At 57.1% G+C, this 16,472-nt stretch overlaps 1 protein-coding gene across 1 annotated transcript; it reads left to right on the forward strand.

Annotated features, from left to right (window-relative positions):
* Positions 1 to 1,385: 1,385 nt before the first annotated feature.
* On the forward strand, positions 1,386 to 14,621 carry ARHGDIA (Rho GDP dissociation inhibitor alpha). The gene is made up of 6 exons (XM_075904200.2): positions 1,386 to 1,542; positions 10,651 to 10,861; positions 11,290 to 11,373; positions 12,377 to 12,453; positions 12,564 to 12,627; positions 12,978 to 14,621. Exons 2-6 carry the CDS (start codon positions 10,672 to 10,674, stop codon positions 13,175 to 13,177), a joined length of 615 nt encoding a protein of 204 aa, XP_075760315.1. The 5' UTR covers positions 1,386 to 1,542; positions 10,651 to 10,671; the 3' UTR covers positions 13,178 to 14,621.
* Positions 14,622 to 16,472: the final 1,851 nt, after the last annotated feature.

Here is a 16,472-nt window from a genome sequence, read left to right on the forward strand (position 1 = left end):
GTATTTTTACTGTAAACAGTTGCTGTGCAGATTCAGTGACTCCAAAATGCCAAGTAAAGATTTAGTCTTTCAACTATCAATTCCCTATTGAATTATTTCTATAAATGGCTCTGGTGTCTGATTTTAAAAACTTCTAGCAAAGAATCTAGAGGTCATAATGTTTTTTGTACTCGGGGGCTGCCTGTCCATAGGCGCAAATTAGATGGTTGCCTAGGGCGCCAAATTAAACAGCTGTTGAGGGCGTTTGGAGGCAGGGGCGCCAATCGCACGTTTCGCCTAGGGTGCCAGTTGTTGGCAGCTCGTCTAGGGCTGCTCCTGTTTGTACTCGTTACTAAACTACTGGTAGTGGCAGTTGGGCTTGGAAACAAGTTACCTTCCAGCTCTTTGGGGAGATGCACTGAAGGAAACCTCAGCTTGTATGTGTGTAAAAGCAAACCTGGCTGATTATGTAGGATACCTCTTCTACCTTCCCAGTAGTGCTCAAAATGGAAAGGAACTAACTGTAGAAATCAAGAGAAAGCAAATCCTACACATGGCCCTTGTGCCAATGCAACCAGGAGCATTTCATTTGCCTACAGGCCCAAAATATAATTGACAAACTATGAGAACTTTTCAAGACTTGCAAGGCTAGAGAGAATTTCTACATCAGTGGGAGGTAGGATCACTGTTCATTATTCCAGAGCAAAAACAAGCAATGAGTTAAGTAGACTTTTCAGTGTGGAAAAGTTGATTGGGATCTGCTGATGGATCTTGGAGCCTCTGACAGGTGATCCTGACTGGTTTGGCCAAGAGGCTATCAAGTGCCAGCACTTCAGTTGCCCCTCTCCCCCCCACTGCTGTGCACCTTCTGCCCTTTGCCTTGGAGCTGTCCCCTCAGGAGCCTCCTGCTTTCTGGGTGCTGATGCCCCACAGAGCAGAGAGGGGGCACAACAGGACTTGGGATGGAGTTTGCTGGCTGTGGGACAATGGAGGGTATTGGGGGGGTTGCAGACCTATGGACAGTAGTGACGGGTCTCGAAGAGGACACGCGCACAGCGGGGGCGCGGCAAGCGGGATCCCAGCCCCATTCAAACACGGCGAGGAGCAGCCCCGGGTCTGCGGGGCAAACGGGACCGCGCAGGACTCGCCGCCCGGGCGGACGCTCCCTCGAGCGGGGGGGGGGGCCGGGCGGGGGCCTGGCTCGGTCCCGTGACAGGCGGCAGCGCAGAGACGGGGGGAGCGATCCCCGCCGCCGCCCAGGGGTCTGTCGGGGCAGGTTCGCTTCCGCTCGCCCTGCAGAGACCGGAAGTCCCCCGCCCCCCGCAGCGGGGACGCTCTAGCTAGGCCTCAATCTCGCTCATCTTCGCCGTCGGTCGCGCGCCCCCTCCGCCCTCTGCCGGCCAATCAGCGTCGCGAGGCCGGCTCGGGAAGTGAGGCATTGGGCGCTGCCCCCTTATAACAGGAAGTGACGCCAGTGCCCCGGAAGTGCGGGAGCGCGCGCGGAGGCGGCTGGGCGGATCCGGGCGGCGTTGTCACAGCGGCGCGAGGAGGCGACCGGGCCGGGTAGGGAGGGGCCGCGGCGCGGGCGGGGGCGGGGCCTGCGGCTCGCGTCCAGCGCCCTTGTCCCGGGCTGCAGGGCCCGGGGGGCAGGGCTGAGTCCGGAGCCGGGTCTCCCGGGTGCGGCCTGAGGGGGGCCCGTGCAGCCCCCCCCCCCCCGGGGCCCTGGTAACTGCCCGGCGCTTTCGCGAAGGGCCCCGCCGCGCGGGCCGAGGCTGGTGCAGCGGGGGGGGAGGGGCCCGCTCGGGGCGGCGCTGCCTGTTCTGCGAGGGCCACTTAATAAAGGCGCCGAATGTTCATTTGTTTCGCAGGTGACGCGAAGCTGGGGGAGGTGGCGCCCTGGGGGCTGCAGTGCTGGGCCGAGTCCTGCTTGTGCCCCGGGCAGTGGGCGCGAGGCGCCTGATTGACGTGGTCTGGGACTCTGCCCCCCCCCCCCTGGCGAGCGGCACATGCGTGGCTGCGCCTCCGGGCGAGCACCGTGCCCCTTACCACTAGCTGCCTGGCTAGTGCCCCTCCCTTAACCCAGACCTGCAGGGCAGGGAGAGAGTCCAGAGTGACCTGGACAGAGTAGAGGATTGGGCCAAAAGAAACCGGATGAAGTTCCACAAGGACAAGTGTAGAGTCCTGTGCTTGGGAAGGAAGAATCCCAGCATTGTTACAGGCTAAGCAGCAGGTCTGCAGAAAAGGACCTGGGGTTACAGTGGGTGAGAAGCTGGATAGGAGTCAACAGTGCGCCCTTGTAGCCAAGAAGGCGAATGGCATATTAGGATGCATTAGGAGGAGCATTGCCAGCAGATCTAAAGAAGTGAGTATTCCCCTTTATTCGGCTCTGCTGAGGCCACATCTGGAGTATTGTGTCCAGTTCTGGGCCCCCAAAACTATAGAAAGGATGTGGACGCATTGGAGAGGGTCCAGCGGAGGGCGACCAAAATGATGAGGGGGCTGAAGCACATGACCTACTAGGAGAGACTGAGGGATTTGGGTCTGTTTAGTCTTCAAAAGAGAAGAGTGAGGGGGGATTTGACAGCAGCCTTCAACTTCATGACGGGAGGTTCCAAAGATGCTGGAGAGAGGCTGTTCGCAGTAGTGATGGATGGCAGAAGAAGGAGCAATGGTCTCAAGTTACAGTGGGGGTGGTCTAGGTTGGATATTAGGAAAAACTATTTCACTAGGCGGGTGGTGAAGCACTGGAATGGGTTCCCGAGGGAGGGGGTGGAATCTCCATCCATACAGGTTTTTAAGTCTCAGGTTGACAAGAGCCCTGGCCGGGTTGATTTAGTTGGGATTGGTCCTGCCTTGGGCAGGGGGCTGGACTTGACCTCCTGAGGTCTCTTCCAGCTCAATGATTCATATCTTTGTACTTCCCAACCAGCTAATATAAGGAATGCTTATTCAGCACTTCCTATACTATGCAAAGCTGCAGCAAGAGCTTCCTCAATTTTGTATAGTTAGTTTTTAACAAAGGAAGCTGCCATTTTCAGAGCTGTTAGGAAAGAAGCTGGAAAAACCATGGAAGAGATCGTCAATCATCTCTCTTCCTGCACCTTCAGATGGGGCTTTCACACTCTGTAAGCAGGTACATCAGTTTCCTCAACAACCAGGGGCACGCATTTCAGGCCCTCAGCTTTGAAATGTACTCTCTCTGACATTACAGAAGAAACAGTGGGGCTTAATTTAACTAGCCTAATAAGACAGGAAGGCAGAGCAGGGAAACCTCTTCCAGGTTCCTCATCACCTGAGCAATCCAAAATGAGTGAAAATACACCATTTGAGAGAGAGCACTTAACTCAGGGGTGGGCGAGCTTTTTTGTGTTGGGAATCACTAACCCACAGAAAAATCAGTCTGAGTCCACACACAAATAGGAAGCAGAGGGGAGGAAAAAACTAAATTGTCTCCCTGGGGGGGGAACCCCACATCTCTCACCTGGCCTCCAAGTGAGGAGGAGGAAAAAAGACCCTCACCTCCAGCCCCATGGAGGGGTGCAGGTGCAGGGGCTCAGTGTTCACCCCAGGCCAGATTAACTCTTCTGGGGACCTGGGGCTGGTTGATTTTGTGGGGTCCCCTTAGGCTCTGGGGTGAGGGCCAAAAATGTGGGGTTCAGGTGTGCAAGAGGGACTGCTGGGGAGTGGCTCAGTCTTTAGAAGAAGGAATTGAGATGATGGGGAGCCACTCCCCCTTCTGGAGGAGGGTCTATTCCTGCCAGAGACAGAAGGCCTGTGCTCCTGGCAGAGATGGAAAGGGTCAACCAGTTAACTGGCATAGGGATGTTACATTTAATCCACTAATTGTCTAGTCAATGGCATTTTCATTGACCAGTCTATTAGTGGGGGAGCTGCGGTGGGGTTAGTTCCTGGGAGCTAACCCTGCTGCAGCTCTGCCTTTTAAATGTATGAAGAGCTGGAAGGCCCTCAACATATTTAAAAGGCCAGTGTACAGTGTGGGGGACCTCACGCGATCCGGGACAGCTGATTCCCAGCTTGTGCCAGGTCCCCCCACTGTGCACCAGCCTTTTAAATGTGTTCAGGGCTTGCTGGGTCTTAATTCATTTAAAAAGCAGAGGTGCAATGTCTGAGACTGGTTGTGAGCTGGGAATCACCTGATTCCCAGCTCGTGCTTGGTTCCCACTAGCCCTCTGCCTCCCTTGCCCCCATGGAGACAGTGCTGGGGGGGAACAGGCTTAAGTCAGCTCCCCACAGAGCCAACTCTCCCCCTTGCCGCTTCTGATAGGTGGTAAGGGGGGCGGGAGAAGGGACTAGTCAGCTATCCGCAGGGGCGGCCCATGAGCGTAGGCAAATTAGGCAGTTTTCGTGGTTGCCCCATGATTACGTCATGGCCATTGATGCCTGTGCAGGCGGGGGCGCCGATCGCACCTTTCACCTGGGGCGCCAGCTGCCACAGCCTGCCTCGACCTGCTCCTGGCTGTCCGATAAGCTTATACTTATTGGATAGTCGACTAATTGCTTAAATCCCTAACTGGTTATACAGTAAGCATTGCTGTACCAATGTGCTTACTGGGGTAACTGGTTAACGTGCAAGGGGCTGCTCCAGCGGCTCCCTGCCTATGAACACATAGCTTAAACAGTTAAGGTTTTAAACAGGATTTATAGCCCTCGCTCTGGTGGTACAGAGCTTGTGAGCATGGCCCGTTGGGTGTGCCTGGGAAGTTGTTGCAACTGATTGCTTGACTTGGATTTGCCTAGTAGTGTCAGCCCGCAGGGGTACCTGGAAAGAACAGCCAAGTGCCTGTTACCCTGAGGCCCTTTCTGTCCTGCAAACTCTGAACCGTGGTAAATGGCTCCTTTGGCAGCCCGAAAAGTCAAGGAGCTTGGAAAAAGCTTTGTGTGTCTAGGAGCTTCCTTCCGTTCTGGCTTGGTGCCTTCCCAAAGCAGCAGCGGAGGAACTATGACCTCAGGCCTGTGCCTAGCTGGGTGTGTGTGTGGGGGGTGGGGCGGCAGTACTCTTCCGTGTGCCTCTCTGCCTCTCCAGCTGCATAAGGATCATACAGGCCTCCCCTCCCCAGAGCTCTGCGGCATTGTGTGGCTATGGAGGGCCTTGCTGAGGGCTGTGTAGCAGATTGACTGTCCACTTCTGAGGAGAGAGGAGCCTCTGCTGAGTGTAGCAGCCCTGGGCTCGGTTTGCTTTTCCCAGTTCTTGCCTCCAGCAGCTTGTCACGGGCTTAGGAATTCTCTAGTTTCTCTGAGAGGAAGGGAAAGGGCTGGTTCCTGAAGGGCTAATGAAGGATCTACTGCGGCCCTTAGCACTGGCTGCACCAGGGTACTCGCCATGCCAGTGGGGCTGAGGCTGAGGGCAGCAGCAGGTGGTGACTAGCAGAACAGCTTCACTCATTCAGAACTTGGAGGTGGGGGCCTGGGTGCCACTGGGGGGGGCAAGCTAGCCGAGCTGTTTTGGGGAATGAACAAAGGGGACATAGGCCCATACTTGGGCAGCACAGAGGCCTGTTGATCTGCCTTCCCGCTCTGACCAGTGCAGGATTGCAACTGCTGGTGGCGGCAGCAGCTCTTTGGTAATGTCCAAAGCATGCAGACACACCCATGCAGAGCCAAGCCAGCTTCCTGAGCCGAGTGCAGGCCTGGGAGGAGCACTCCAGCACTGCACTGGCCTGCTGTGTTGCTTTGAAAGTAACGACTTTCCACGGGCCAGAAGGCAGGTAGCAGCCTCGGGCACTCAGATTGGGCCTCCTTAGCAAGTGCCTGTGGGGGGAGCCTCTCCTGGATTGCCTTCTGCCTCTGGGTAGCTTGGCCTCATCCAGGCTCCGACCTGGGGCTTGTATTGAACTGTGGCAGCTCAAGGTGGGGACTTCCCTTTCTCTGGTGTGAGGGGAAGATTTGGGAGCAAATGGATTCATCATCCAGAGGAAACGGGGGACTCCGGCCCTGCTGTTCCACAGTCTGTGGCAGATGTTGGGAGATTCTGCCTCTCCCTAGTCTCGTGTGAATAGGCCCTGTCCGGATGCAGTTGTTGGTGAATCCGAAGCTTGGTCGACAAAGGCAGCTGTGTAGGTGTCGACTTTTGTCAAGTGTTGGAACTAAACAGCTTCATGCAGAACATTCAATTCCATCTCCATCCAGAGCTTGTGCTGTGGTTACCAGTGGGGAGCCCTTGGGTGAGGGTGTTGAGCAGGGATTGTTTCTAGGTCTGCTGCTCTTCACCATCTTGGTCAAGGACTTGGCAGTAAGTATAAAATCATTGTAGATTAAACTTGTGGGTGGAGCAGTAAACGGGGAAAGGGCAGCCATGCAGCGAGCTGGATCTGTGCTTCTCCACTGTAGCTGTGAGTACCTTGGTGGTACGTGCAGGTCTTCCAGGGTACACCAGCTTAATGGGTGGGGATACGTTTTATGTTTGGTTTTTGGAAGCAAGTTTTGGGGAGGTGAAATTGGGGTACACAAGACAGATCAGACTCCTGAAAGGGGCGCAATAGTCTGAGAGGTTGAGCCACAGGCCTGGATTATTTGATAAAATAGGCCCATGCAAAGAAAATACTTCAATATACCAAGTGCAGGCACCAAGGACCAAAAGTGTGGGTCACCTAAAAAAAAATTGGGCATGTTGGAAAGCATTGACTGCAAAGGATTTAGGGGTCAGAATGAACAAGCTGCCAGCGTGATGCTGTGGCAGAGCTAATGCAGCCCTTGGGTGTCTAACCAGGAAGGAGTGAGTGGGAGTAAGGAGGTGGCTTTTGCCTCTGTCTGATTCTAGTGTGTGCCACTCTGGGGACACTTTTTTAGAGGATTTTGAAAAACTAGGAGTGCAGAGAAGAGGCCCAGATAATGCCAGGGCTGGACAAAACGCATTAGTGAAGCCAATCTGCTTCGCTTACCCAGGAAGAGGTCTGTGAATATCTCACTGGAGAGGAAATAGCAGGTGCCGAAAAACTCTCTTATCCGGCAGAGAGATGCAGAAGAATCAAAGGCCAGAAGGTGAAGCCAGACAAACGAAAATTAGCAAATTGTTTAACAATGCGGGTGATTAACTATTGGAAGGCTAACGGGGGAGGGATGAGTTCATCTCTGGTCTTCAAATCCAGACTGATGGATGCCTTTCTGAAAGATGCATTGGGCTTGATAGTGAGGTACCGCTGCCATGCGGTCCAGAGAGCAGACCTCTTCCCGCCGAATTCCAAGCTTATGGCTGGAAAGCCCAGTAGATCATAGGATCTGAAGAGGCTTTCTGTGGCGATGTGATGACAGCAGGTGTGGCTGCTCACAGGCTGGGTCAGCGCTGCTGGCTGTGGAATATCAAGTGCAGACTGGCTGTGGAAAATGTTCTTGTTCACCCCAAGGGTCCCTGCTTCCCATCCCAGCTTAGATCTGTGTAAGGCTAATACTGTATGCTGTGGCTGTTCTCGCCTAGCCTGGTGGTGTGAGCCAGATGGTTTCACACTGGGCTTCCTCACTTCCAAATGCGTCCCAAACACCCTGCCAGCACAAGTTATGTAACTCTACCTGTGCTAGAGGGAGCTGCTCCGTGGCTGCTTGATGCCTTCCTTGGGCTATCCAGAGCAGGCAGAAAATCCATTCTCTAGTGTGCTGCCTGGGAACCCAAACAGCCAGCCCAGAAGGCTAGCTCCTCAAACACACAGCTCTGCCCCCAGGAGGAGATTCTGGGCTTGTACCATGCTTGGGTTTCTAGACTCTGGGTTGATTTGCTGGCCACTTGAGCAGCCATATTTGGACCCCAAAGCTAGAGCATTCTCGTGTCTATTTTGATGGTCCAGCTAGGCCTGCTCCTCTCCTGTAGCAGACCCATTCCGGAGATGGCGAGAACATCCCAAAATGGAGCAGAACTGATCCTTTGGTCTCACCCTAAACAAGACTTGCATAAAAGATCTAATTGAACATTTCACTGCAGTCCCTCTAAAACGTCCCACAGGCCTCTTTCACCAAAAGCTGCTGCCAAAGGAGTCTGGAAAGAATGGACCCAGCTTGGTCTGCACTCCCCACCTGCCCTTGTCACAGCTTTCTGGAGTAGAATATGCTGCTGTTCTTCTCCATCAAGTGTGTAATAGAAACAGACTAGTGTGCTATCCCAGGGCATGTGGGGTCCGAGTTCTGGGAGGAGTTGGCTTAGGGTGATCTGTTCGGGGGTTGGAAATGGAATAATTGATCTTTGGCTATGAAATTTGGTAATTAGAAGGCTCACAGATGAAGATCTGAAGGGACCATTAGGATCTAACCTGACTGGTGAATACCACAGACCAGAGGATCTCACCCAGTATCTGCATGGAGCCCAAAGCTTGCATGAGCTTTAGCATATCATTCACAAAATAAAATACTGATTCTTAAGGCTTCAAATGAGTAAGAATCCTCTTCTAGCTGAGCTTTCCCAGTGGCTGCTTCCTTCACTGTTACATTGTGCGCTTTCTCACGTGAAATTGTCTAGCTTCAACCTCCAACCGTTGGATATCTGTTGTAGGTTTTGAACCTGTCTGTAGACCTTCCATTATATTAATTGTGTTGAGCAGAGTATTTTTTGTAGTATGCTAATGATGTGGTATATTGGAAATGGCTCCCTGGAATGGTGAACAGGGTTTTATTTCTTTCTGTTCTGATCTTTGTCTCCTACCACTTAGCATAAATAGATCCAAACTGATGAATGGGTGGCAGGCCGTGTAGGATGTTGGCGTGATGAAGGATTATGGGCATATCTGGACCAGAGCAGGCCAGCCATGCCACTGCAGTTGTGGTACGCTAGGCTGTCTACTACAGGACTGTACTGGCTGAAGGGTTTTCCACTGGTGTAGTTAACCCAGGTCACCAAGAGGCAGTAGCTGTGTTGACCTAGCTTGAGTCTATGCTGAGAGTTAGGATGATCGTAACTACACTACACAGGGAACCAGCATTTTCACAGCCTGACTAATGTAGTGCGGCAGAAGGGTGGGGACTCGGCTGGATCCTTTTGCTGTTTGTTAGTAAAGGGTGATACTTCTGGGGTGTTATAGAATCCTAGGGCTGGAAGAGACCTCGAGAGGTCATCGAGTGCAGCCCCCTGCCCAAGGCAGGACCAACCCAACTAAATCAGCCCAGCCAGGGCTTTGTCAAGCTGAGACTTCAAAACCTCTAGGGATGGAGATTCCACCCCCTCCCTGGGTAACCCATCCCAGCGCTTCCCCACTCTCCTAGTGAAATAGCTTTTCCTAATATCCAACCTAGACCTCCCCCAGTGTAACTTGAGACCATTGCTCCTTGGTCCGTCACTACTGAGAACAGCCTTTATCCATCCTCTTTGGAACCTCCCTTCAGGAAGTTGAAGGCTGCTACCAACCTCCCCCCTTCTCTTCTGCAGACTAAACAAACCCAAATCCCGCAGCTTCTCCTTGTAGGTCTAGGTCATGTGTTCCGGCCCCCTCATCATTTTGGTTGCCCTCCACTGGACCCTCTCCAATGTGTCCACATCCTTTCTGTAGTGGGGGGGACGGGACCAGAACCGTATGCAATACTCCAGATGTGGCCTCACCAGTGCCAGATAAAGGGGAATTATCACTTCTAGACCTATTGTCAATGCTCCCCCTAATGCACCCTAATCTGCCATTCACCTTCTTGGCTACAAGGGCGCCCTGCTGACTTATATCCAGCTTCTCATCCACTGTAACCCCCAGGCCCCCTTCTGCAGAACTGCTGCTTAGCCCGTCGGTCCCCAGCCTGTAACAATGCCTGGGATTCTTCTGTCCCAAAGGCAGGACTCTGCACTTGTCCTTGTTGAACCTCATTGGATTTCTTTTGGCCCAATCATCTAATTGGGCCAAGTGGGGCAGTGTTTGCAAGTGCGGAGCCCGCTCCAGGGAAGCTTCGGGCAGTTCTGGGCTTTCAGAGGCTTCACCCTTCGCTTTACGGCTATTCTGGTCTCCTTCCAAGGAGAGTCTCGCCATGGCGGCTATGGCCTGTGATGCTTGTGGGGGGTGGCTGGAGAGCCAAGTTAACACACAAGTTCATCCAAGAGCTGCTGCTTTCCCAAAGCCTTGTGTGGCTCAGGCCTTCAGCGAGGGCTGAGTGAGGAAGTCGGGGCAGGTGCCTTCCCCGCTCCCTGGGCCAGCCGGTGCTCATTTTGAGCGTGCGTTGAGTGGCAGGCCTGCAGGTCATTGCGCAGGCCGCTGGGAGCAGACTCCCCCTCACTAGCCTTGCGTGCTGGAACAAAGTAGAATGCAGCCAGTCCCAGATCTGCTCTTCGGGGTCCTTCCTCATCGCGCTTCTCCAGGGCGAGCTGCTGGCCTGGCAGCTTAGCAAGCAGAAGGCAGAGTCTGAAATCTTCCTGCCCCCGGGCAGTTGGGCCTCCAAGGGTGGTAACCGAAGATCCTGCACCTGCTTGCTAAGCTGGCCAGGGTGTTTTTCAGAGGGCATGCGCTGCGGGGAAGCAGTGTGCTGGGAATGTCCTGGCCAGGCCATTCCCTAGGACAGCGAGCAAGGCCTCCCGCAGGCCTTCGGAGTGAGGCTGCAGTGAACTGACCTCTCCAAAAATGGGAGCTGCTGGCCCGCTATCTGGGCGGAGCCCTGCTGGGGGGGGGTAGGGGAGGGATGAGGTGTCGGGGGCGTGGGGAGCCCTGCAGGAGACCTCGGCAGTACAGGCTGCTGATTCTGTCCCCTGTTCCTTGCCAGGTGTAACTCTTGTGCGTGAAGATGGCAGAGCAGGAGCCGACCGCGGAGCAGCTGGCCCAGATTGCAGCAGAGAACGAGGAAGACGAACACTCTGTCAACTACAAACCCCCTGCCCAGAAAAGCATCCAGGAGATCCAGGAGCTGGACAAGGATGACGAGAGCCTGCGCAAATACAAGGAGGCACTGCTGGGCTCAGTCAGCATCGCTACAGGTGAGACTGGTGCTGGCTCAGTGCCCACTGGTCTGGTACAGACACGGCTACAACCGCCAAGACCTCTTCTCTCCACCCCGCCCTGCCTCAGGCAGGTGTAAGACCCCTCCTCCCGGATCTCTCCTGCGTGCCGCTGAGAACCCAGCGCTAGCCCGAGGGGCGAGTGACCCGCTGGAGTACGCCTGACTGCTTCCTGGTTCTCTGCTGGTTCTTCCTGGGCTAGCCGTCAGTCACTGGCCCTGGGAATCAGGCTTCTGAGTGTGGGGTTGATGTGGTATAAAAGGGGGCCCTGGGTCTCTGCTCAGGCTGGCCCGTTCTTTCCGGTTCTTCCAGGAACAGAGTGAAAGGCGCGAAGGTGGGGTCAGCCCTAGGGCGGGGACTTCACTAGTGCATCTAGAACTTGTCTTACAGCCTCCTCTTCGCCCTAGATCCCTGTGCGCCCAATGTGGTGGTGACCAAACTGACGCTGGTCTGTGTCGCTGCCCCTGGCCCTCTGGAGCTGGACCTGACAGGTGAGCACGAGACGGGGACTGTGGTCTCCCTTCCAAGGGCACAGGCCTAGGCTAGCTCCGTGCAGCCAGGGCCCCTGGCCTGACCTGGATCCGATGACCTGCCCTGAATGTCTTTCCAAATTCAACCTGCAGGGGCCAGGCTCCTCTTGAATTTGGGGCTTCCAGCCGGGTGTCACAGCTGCTGCCTCGCTGCTCCTCATGCCTGAACGGCAGCGCAGAGCCCGGCACGGCACCTGCTGGGGGCAGTCAGTCCTGGAAGCCCAGCTTAGAGCTGCCCAGCCGGGGGCGCCCAGAGCCGCTTGGCAAGCAGGGACTGCTTTCCTGTAGTTAGGAAACACACAGGTCCCCCCCTCCTCCCCCGACTCTGGTCAGGCCTCAGGGCACAGGCCTGAGCCTGCTACAGGAGGGATTCCAAACAGCTCCACAAACAAGTTGTAGCCTTCCCCTGCCCCCCTGTCCCAAAACGAGCTGCCGGACGAAAGCTTCCCGGGGTCTGATCCTTGGAGAATGTTGCACCAAGCTCCAGTGTCAGTAGCTTCCTGCTAGTGTTCAGGGTCCCACCTGGCTGTCTCCAGAGCACGGTTGCTAGGCCTCCATCGGAGGGTCACCTTCATCCTTGCTGGGTCTGGGAAGAGACGCTTGGAGCTGATTCTCACGAGGAGAGTCCTTCTGAAACTCCCATTTCCTCTCGTGGGTGGGTTCCTCGGGGTGCGCGTGGACTAAGGCAGCAACGGTTCCCGTGCGGGAGGTGTGTGTGTGTGTGTGGGGGGGGGGGGTTTCTACACAGGGACACCCGTGAGGAGGTGCCATTCCTTCCTTGCTGGGTGGAGAGCGTCTGGGACACACTCCCGTGGTGCGCCTTATGCACCCCTCCGGAAAGGGAGCTCCGCCTGCCTGCAGCCTAGCATTGCTTATGTTCCAGTGGCTCAGCCCTGTGCAGGGCCCACCCCACAGGCAAACCGCAACCCGGTGCCGAGAGAGTCCAAGCATCTCCTCTTTGCAGGTGACCTGGAAAGCTACAGGAAGCAGTCGTTTGTGCTGAAGGAGGGGGTGGAGTACCGGATAAAAATCTCCTTCAGGGTAAGAACTTGAGTCGCTGACCTGCGCCTGTCTGCCCTGGCGTGCGGCCCTGGACACCCCGTGTGGGCGATCCCTTGGCCGCTCTGCTGAGGCCGTTCTTTGCTCTGCAGGTGAACAAGGAAATCGTGTCGGGGCTGAAGTACATCCAGCACACGTTCAGGAAAGGTGTGAAAAGTGAGTGCTTCCCTTGGCCGGGGTCTCCCAGCCAGGCCTGCTGCAGTGAGATGGGCCTGCGGGGACGCTGGAAGGCTGCTCCTGGGCATCTTGGGCCCGGCACTGGGGGTGGGGGACCTCTGGGCTGGGCTGCAGGGTGAGGCATTGTCAGCTGCTTTGGCTCTGAGCCTGTTGGTTGGCCTAGAGCGATGCGCAGCTTGGGGCTGAGCACACGGGGCGGCTGGGCTGGGTGGGAGGGGCTCGGAGCAGCAGCGAGGGGCTGATGGAGGGCAGCCCGGCAGTTGGAGGGGCCAGAATCGCTCTGCGCTTCAGCCTCCTCACATGCTCGCTCCCGCCCCTGTCTCCTGCAGTTGACAAGACTGACTACATGGTGGGGAGCTACGGGCCCCGGGCAGAGGAGTACGAGTTCCTGACCCCCGTGGAGGAAGCCCCCAAGGGGATGCTGGCCCGGGGCAGCTACAACATCAAATCCAAATTCACAGATGACGATAAGACTGACCATCTGTCCTGGGAGTGGAACCTGACCATCAAGAAGGAGTGGAAGGACTAGCCCTCCCCGAGCCGGCCCCAGAGAGAGAGTTAGCCAGGCAGTGGCTACAGTAGAATCCCACCCTGTACCAAAGTGCTGACGTTGGCCCCTCCCTCCCTCCCTTCCCACCCGGTCATCCAGCAGAAGAGCTCTCCACTCAGTAACCCCCCTGAGAATCACTGACTGGAGCTGACCAAGCCAGCTGTCTGCATCCGCCCTCGGGCGTCCTGGTCACCCCCCGAAGTGGGCTGCCCCATTGCTGCATCTGACCTTTGTTGGAACAAAGCACAGGCAGGCGCTGGGGGGGGGCTTCCCGGGCCGTCCCGTCCCTACACAGAGGGGCTTTGCCTAGTGCTCCTGCTCCTGGGCTGGGAGTAGCTGGTGCCTCCTTTCAGGTGGCTGAGGAATTGTGATTCCAGGCAACCGCTGATCCCGTCTTTAGGCTAAAATCATGTCTGTGGCCTGCCCCCTCCCTTCCTCCCTCCCTCCCTCCAGCCAGTGGCTCGCTCGCCAGCTGGCAGCTTCATTTGTGGCTGTTCCCATAGCCATGATGCCTTAACGTGTGTAAGGGGCATTCTGTAGGGAGGGCCCCACGGGTCTGTCGGCAGGCCGCCTCCTCGGGCCCTCCCTGTGGGTTGGTTTGTTAGGAGCGAGTCGCAACCTCTGACTTGGCTGCTGCCCTGAGAGGAGGAGGCTCGGGGTACCCCCTGCTGCTCCTGCCCACCCCAAGCATCCTTGGATGCCCAGAGACAGCTGGACTGGCAGAGCTCTCCCACTTCTGCTCTGCAGGTGCTGGCCCTGCTAGTGTAGATCTCCGGGCAGCCCTGTCCCCTCCTGTGCCTGCAGCTGGGGCTGGGAGTCACCAGTGCCGCTGTCCCCTCGGAGCCGGTTTTGGCTGTAAAGCACTGAAATGCCAGGGCAGCTCCTGCCACTTCCCTTGGGTTGGTTTTGGGCTGCAGGGTGAACTGGTCCAGTTCTGCAGCTGCTTTCACAACCTGGCCAGACCAGAGCCAGCGGTGGATGGGAGTCCAGAGCGGTTATTGCCTTATGTATCGGTTCTGCCTTTGAAATCGTGCCTGGCCTGTCAGTATTTATTGCCTTGACAAGTAGACTCCGAGCCCCTAGAGCAGTCTCTCTACCCTCTGTTCTCGCAGCACTGCAGCCGGGTGCCCCCAGCACCCTCCGAGCCCTCTGGCTACTAGACAAGCATGTGCCAGCTTGCAGCCCTCCTCTCTGGCTGCTCACTAATGCTGAGGTGGTACCAGAACTGGGACCAAGTGTGTGTGGTTTTCCTGTAGCTACGTCTCTTGCCCCAACTCTTCCTCTCCCCCTGCCGTTTAGAAAGATGATTTTTGTTAACTTGATTTGGTGCATTTTGTCTGTAAATCTTAGACCCAGATTAACAGATTTGGAATCGTCATCTGCTTCCCCTTTTATGACAGTTCAATAAAATCCTCCCCCTGACCGTGTGCTGTCCGAGTCCCTCGTCCTGTTGCAGGAGGGAAGTGGCCTGTGACGCTGCCTGTGGCACAGGGCAGGCCTGGGCCCTCAGTCCCTACGTCCTTGCATGCCAGCGGGTGCGGGGGAAGTGCGGCCCTCCCTCCACTGCTGCAAAGGCTTGTATGGAAAACTGTCCCTTCCAGTCAGCGCACTCCTGTCCCGAGGCCTCTGCTAGGGGCGGCGGTGGGAGCGGGCACGGTGCGTTTACACAGGGCTCTGCTCTGCTCAGCGCTTTCTGGCAACTGAGGAGGAACCCTGAGCCCCCAGTAGCGGAGACCCGGCTGCTAGGGGCGGCGGTGGGAGCGGGCACGGTGCGTTTACACAGGGCTCTGCTCTGCTCAGCGCTTTCCGGCAACTGAGAGGAGGAACCCTGAGCCCCCAGTAGCGGAGACCCGGCTGCTAGGGGCGGCGGTGGGAGCGGGCACGGTGCGTTTACACAGGGCTCTGCTCTGCTCAGCGCTTTCCGGCAACCGAGAGGAGGAACCCTGAGCCCCCAGTAGCGGAGACCCAGCTGCTAGGGGCGGCGGTGGGAGCGGGCACGGTGCGTTTACACAGGGCTCTGCTCTGCTCAGCGCTTTCTGGCAACTGAGGAGGAACCCTGAGCCCCCAGTAGCGGAGACCCAGCTGCTAGGGGCGGCGGTGGGAGCGGGCACGGTGCGTTTACACAGGGCTCTGCTCTGCTCAGCGCTTTCCGGCAACCGAGAGGAGGAACCCTGAGCCCCCTGTAGCGGAGACCCGGCTGCTAGGGGCGGCGGTGGGAGCGGGCACGGTGCGTTTACACAGGGCTCTGCTCTGCTCAGCGCTTTCCGGCAACCGAGAGGAGGAACCCTGAGCCCCCAGTAGCGGAGACCCAGCTGCTAGGGGCGGCGGTGGGAGCGGGCACGGTGCGTTTACACAGGGCTCTGCTCTGCTCAGCGCTTTCTGGCAACTGAGGAGGAACCCTGAGCCCCCAGTAGCGGAGACCCAGCTGCTAGGGGCGGCGGTGGGAGCGGGCACGGTGCGTTTACACAGGGCTCTGCTCTGCTCAGCGCTTTCCGGCAACCGAGAGGAGGAACCCTGAGCCCCCTGTAGCGGAGACCCGGCTGCTAGGGGCGGCGGTGGGAGCGGGCACGGTGCGTTTACACAGGGCTCTGCTCTGCTCAGCGCTTTCCGGCAACCGAGAGGAGGAACCCTGAGCCCCCAGTAGCGGAGACCCGGCTGCTAGGGGCGGCGGTGGGAGCGGGCACGGTGCGTTTACACAGGGCTCTGCTCTGCTCAGCGCTTTCCGGCAACCGAGAGGAGGAACCCTGAGCCCCCTGTAGCGGAGACCCAGCTGCTAGGGGCGGCGGTGGGAGCGGGCACGGTGCGTTTACACAGGGCTCTGCTCTGCTCAGCGCTTTCTGGCAACTGAGGAGGAACCCTGAGCCCCCAGTAGCGGAGACCCAGCTGCTAGGGGCGGCGGTGGGAGCGGGCACGGTGCGTTTACACAGGGCTCTGCTCTGCTCAGCGCTTTCCGGCAACCGAGAGGAGGAACCCTGAGCCCCCTGTAGCGGAGACCCGGCTGCTAGGGGCGGCGGTGGGAGCGGGCACGGTGCATTTACACAGGGCTCTGCTCAGCGCTTTCCGGCAACCGAGAGGAGGAACCCTGAGCCCCCTGTAGTGGAGACCCGGCTGCGAGTGCAGCATAGAACAGTGCTGAAGGGGCTAGCGGGAGGCCTCCTGAGGGCTGGCGCTGGGGGCAAACAGCCTGGTGCCCAGCCCCTGGATGCTGGCTGGGGTCTGTGGAGCAGCCGTCTCTTCCGCGCCTTGTGACTAAGGTGAGCAGATGGTGATGAGA

The sequence above is a fragment of the Pelodiscus sinensis genome, chromosome 20 (genome assembly GCF_052426305.1).
Source record: "Pelodiscus sinensis isolate ZL-2025 chromosome 20, ASM5242630v1, whole genome shotgun sequence".
Taxonomy (NCBI): domain Eukaryota; kingdom Metazoa; phylum Chordata; order Testudines; family Trionychidae; genus Pelodiscus; species Pelodiscus sinensis.

Excerpts from the sequence above, each read along its gene's own strand:
- ARHGDIA (XM_075904200.2), top strand. The coding sequence starts at position 10,672 with ATGGCAGAGCAGGAGCCGACCGCGGAGCAGCTGGCCCAGATTGCAGCA. Across the intron at positions 10,862-11,289 it reads CTCAGTCAGCATCGCTACAG|ATCCCTGTGCGCCCAATGTG; the intron begins GTGAGACTGGTG and ends TCTTCGCCCTAG. Across the intron at positions 12,628-12,977 it reads GTTCAGGAAAGGTGTGAAAA|TTGACAAGACTGACTACATG; the intron begins GTGAGTGCTTCC and ends TGTCTCCTGCAG.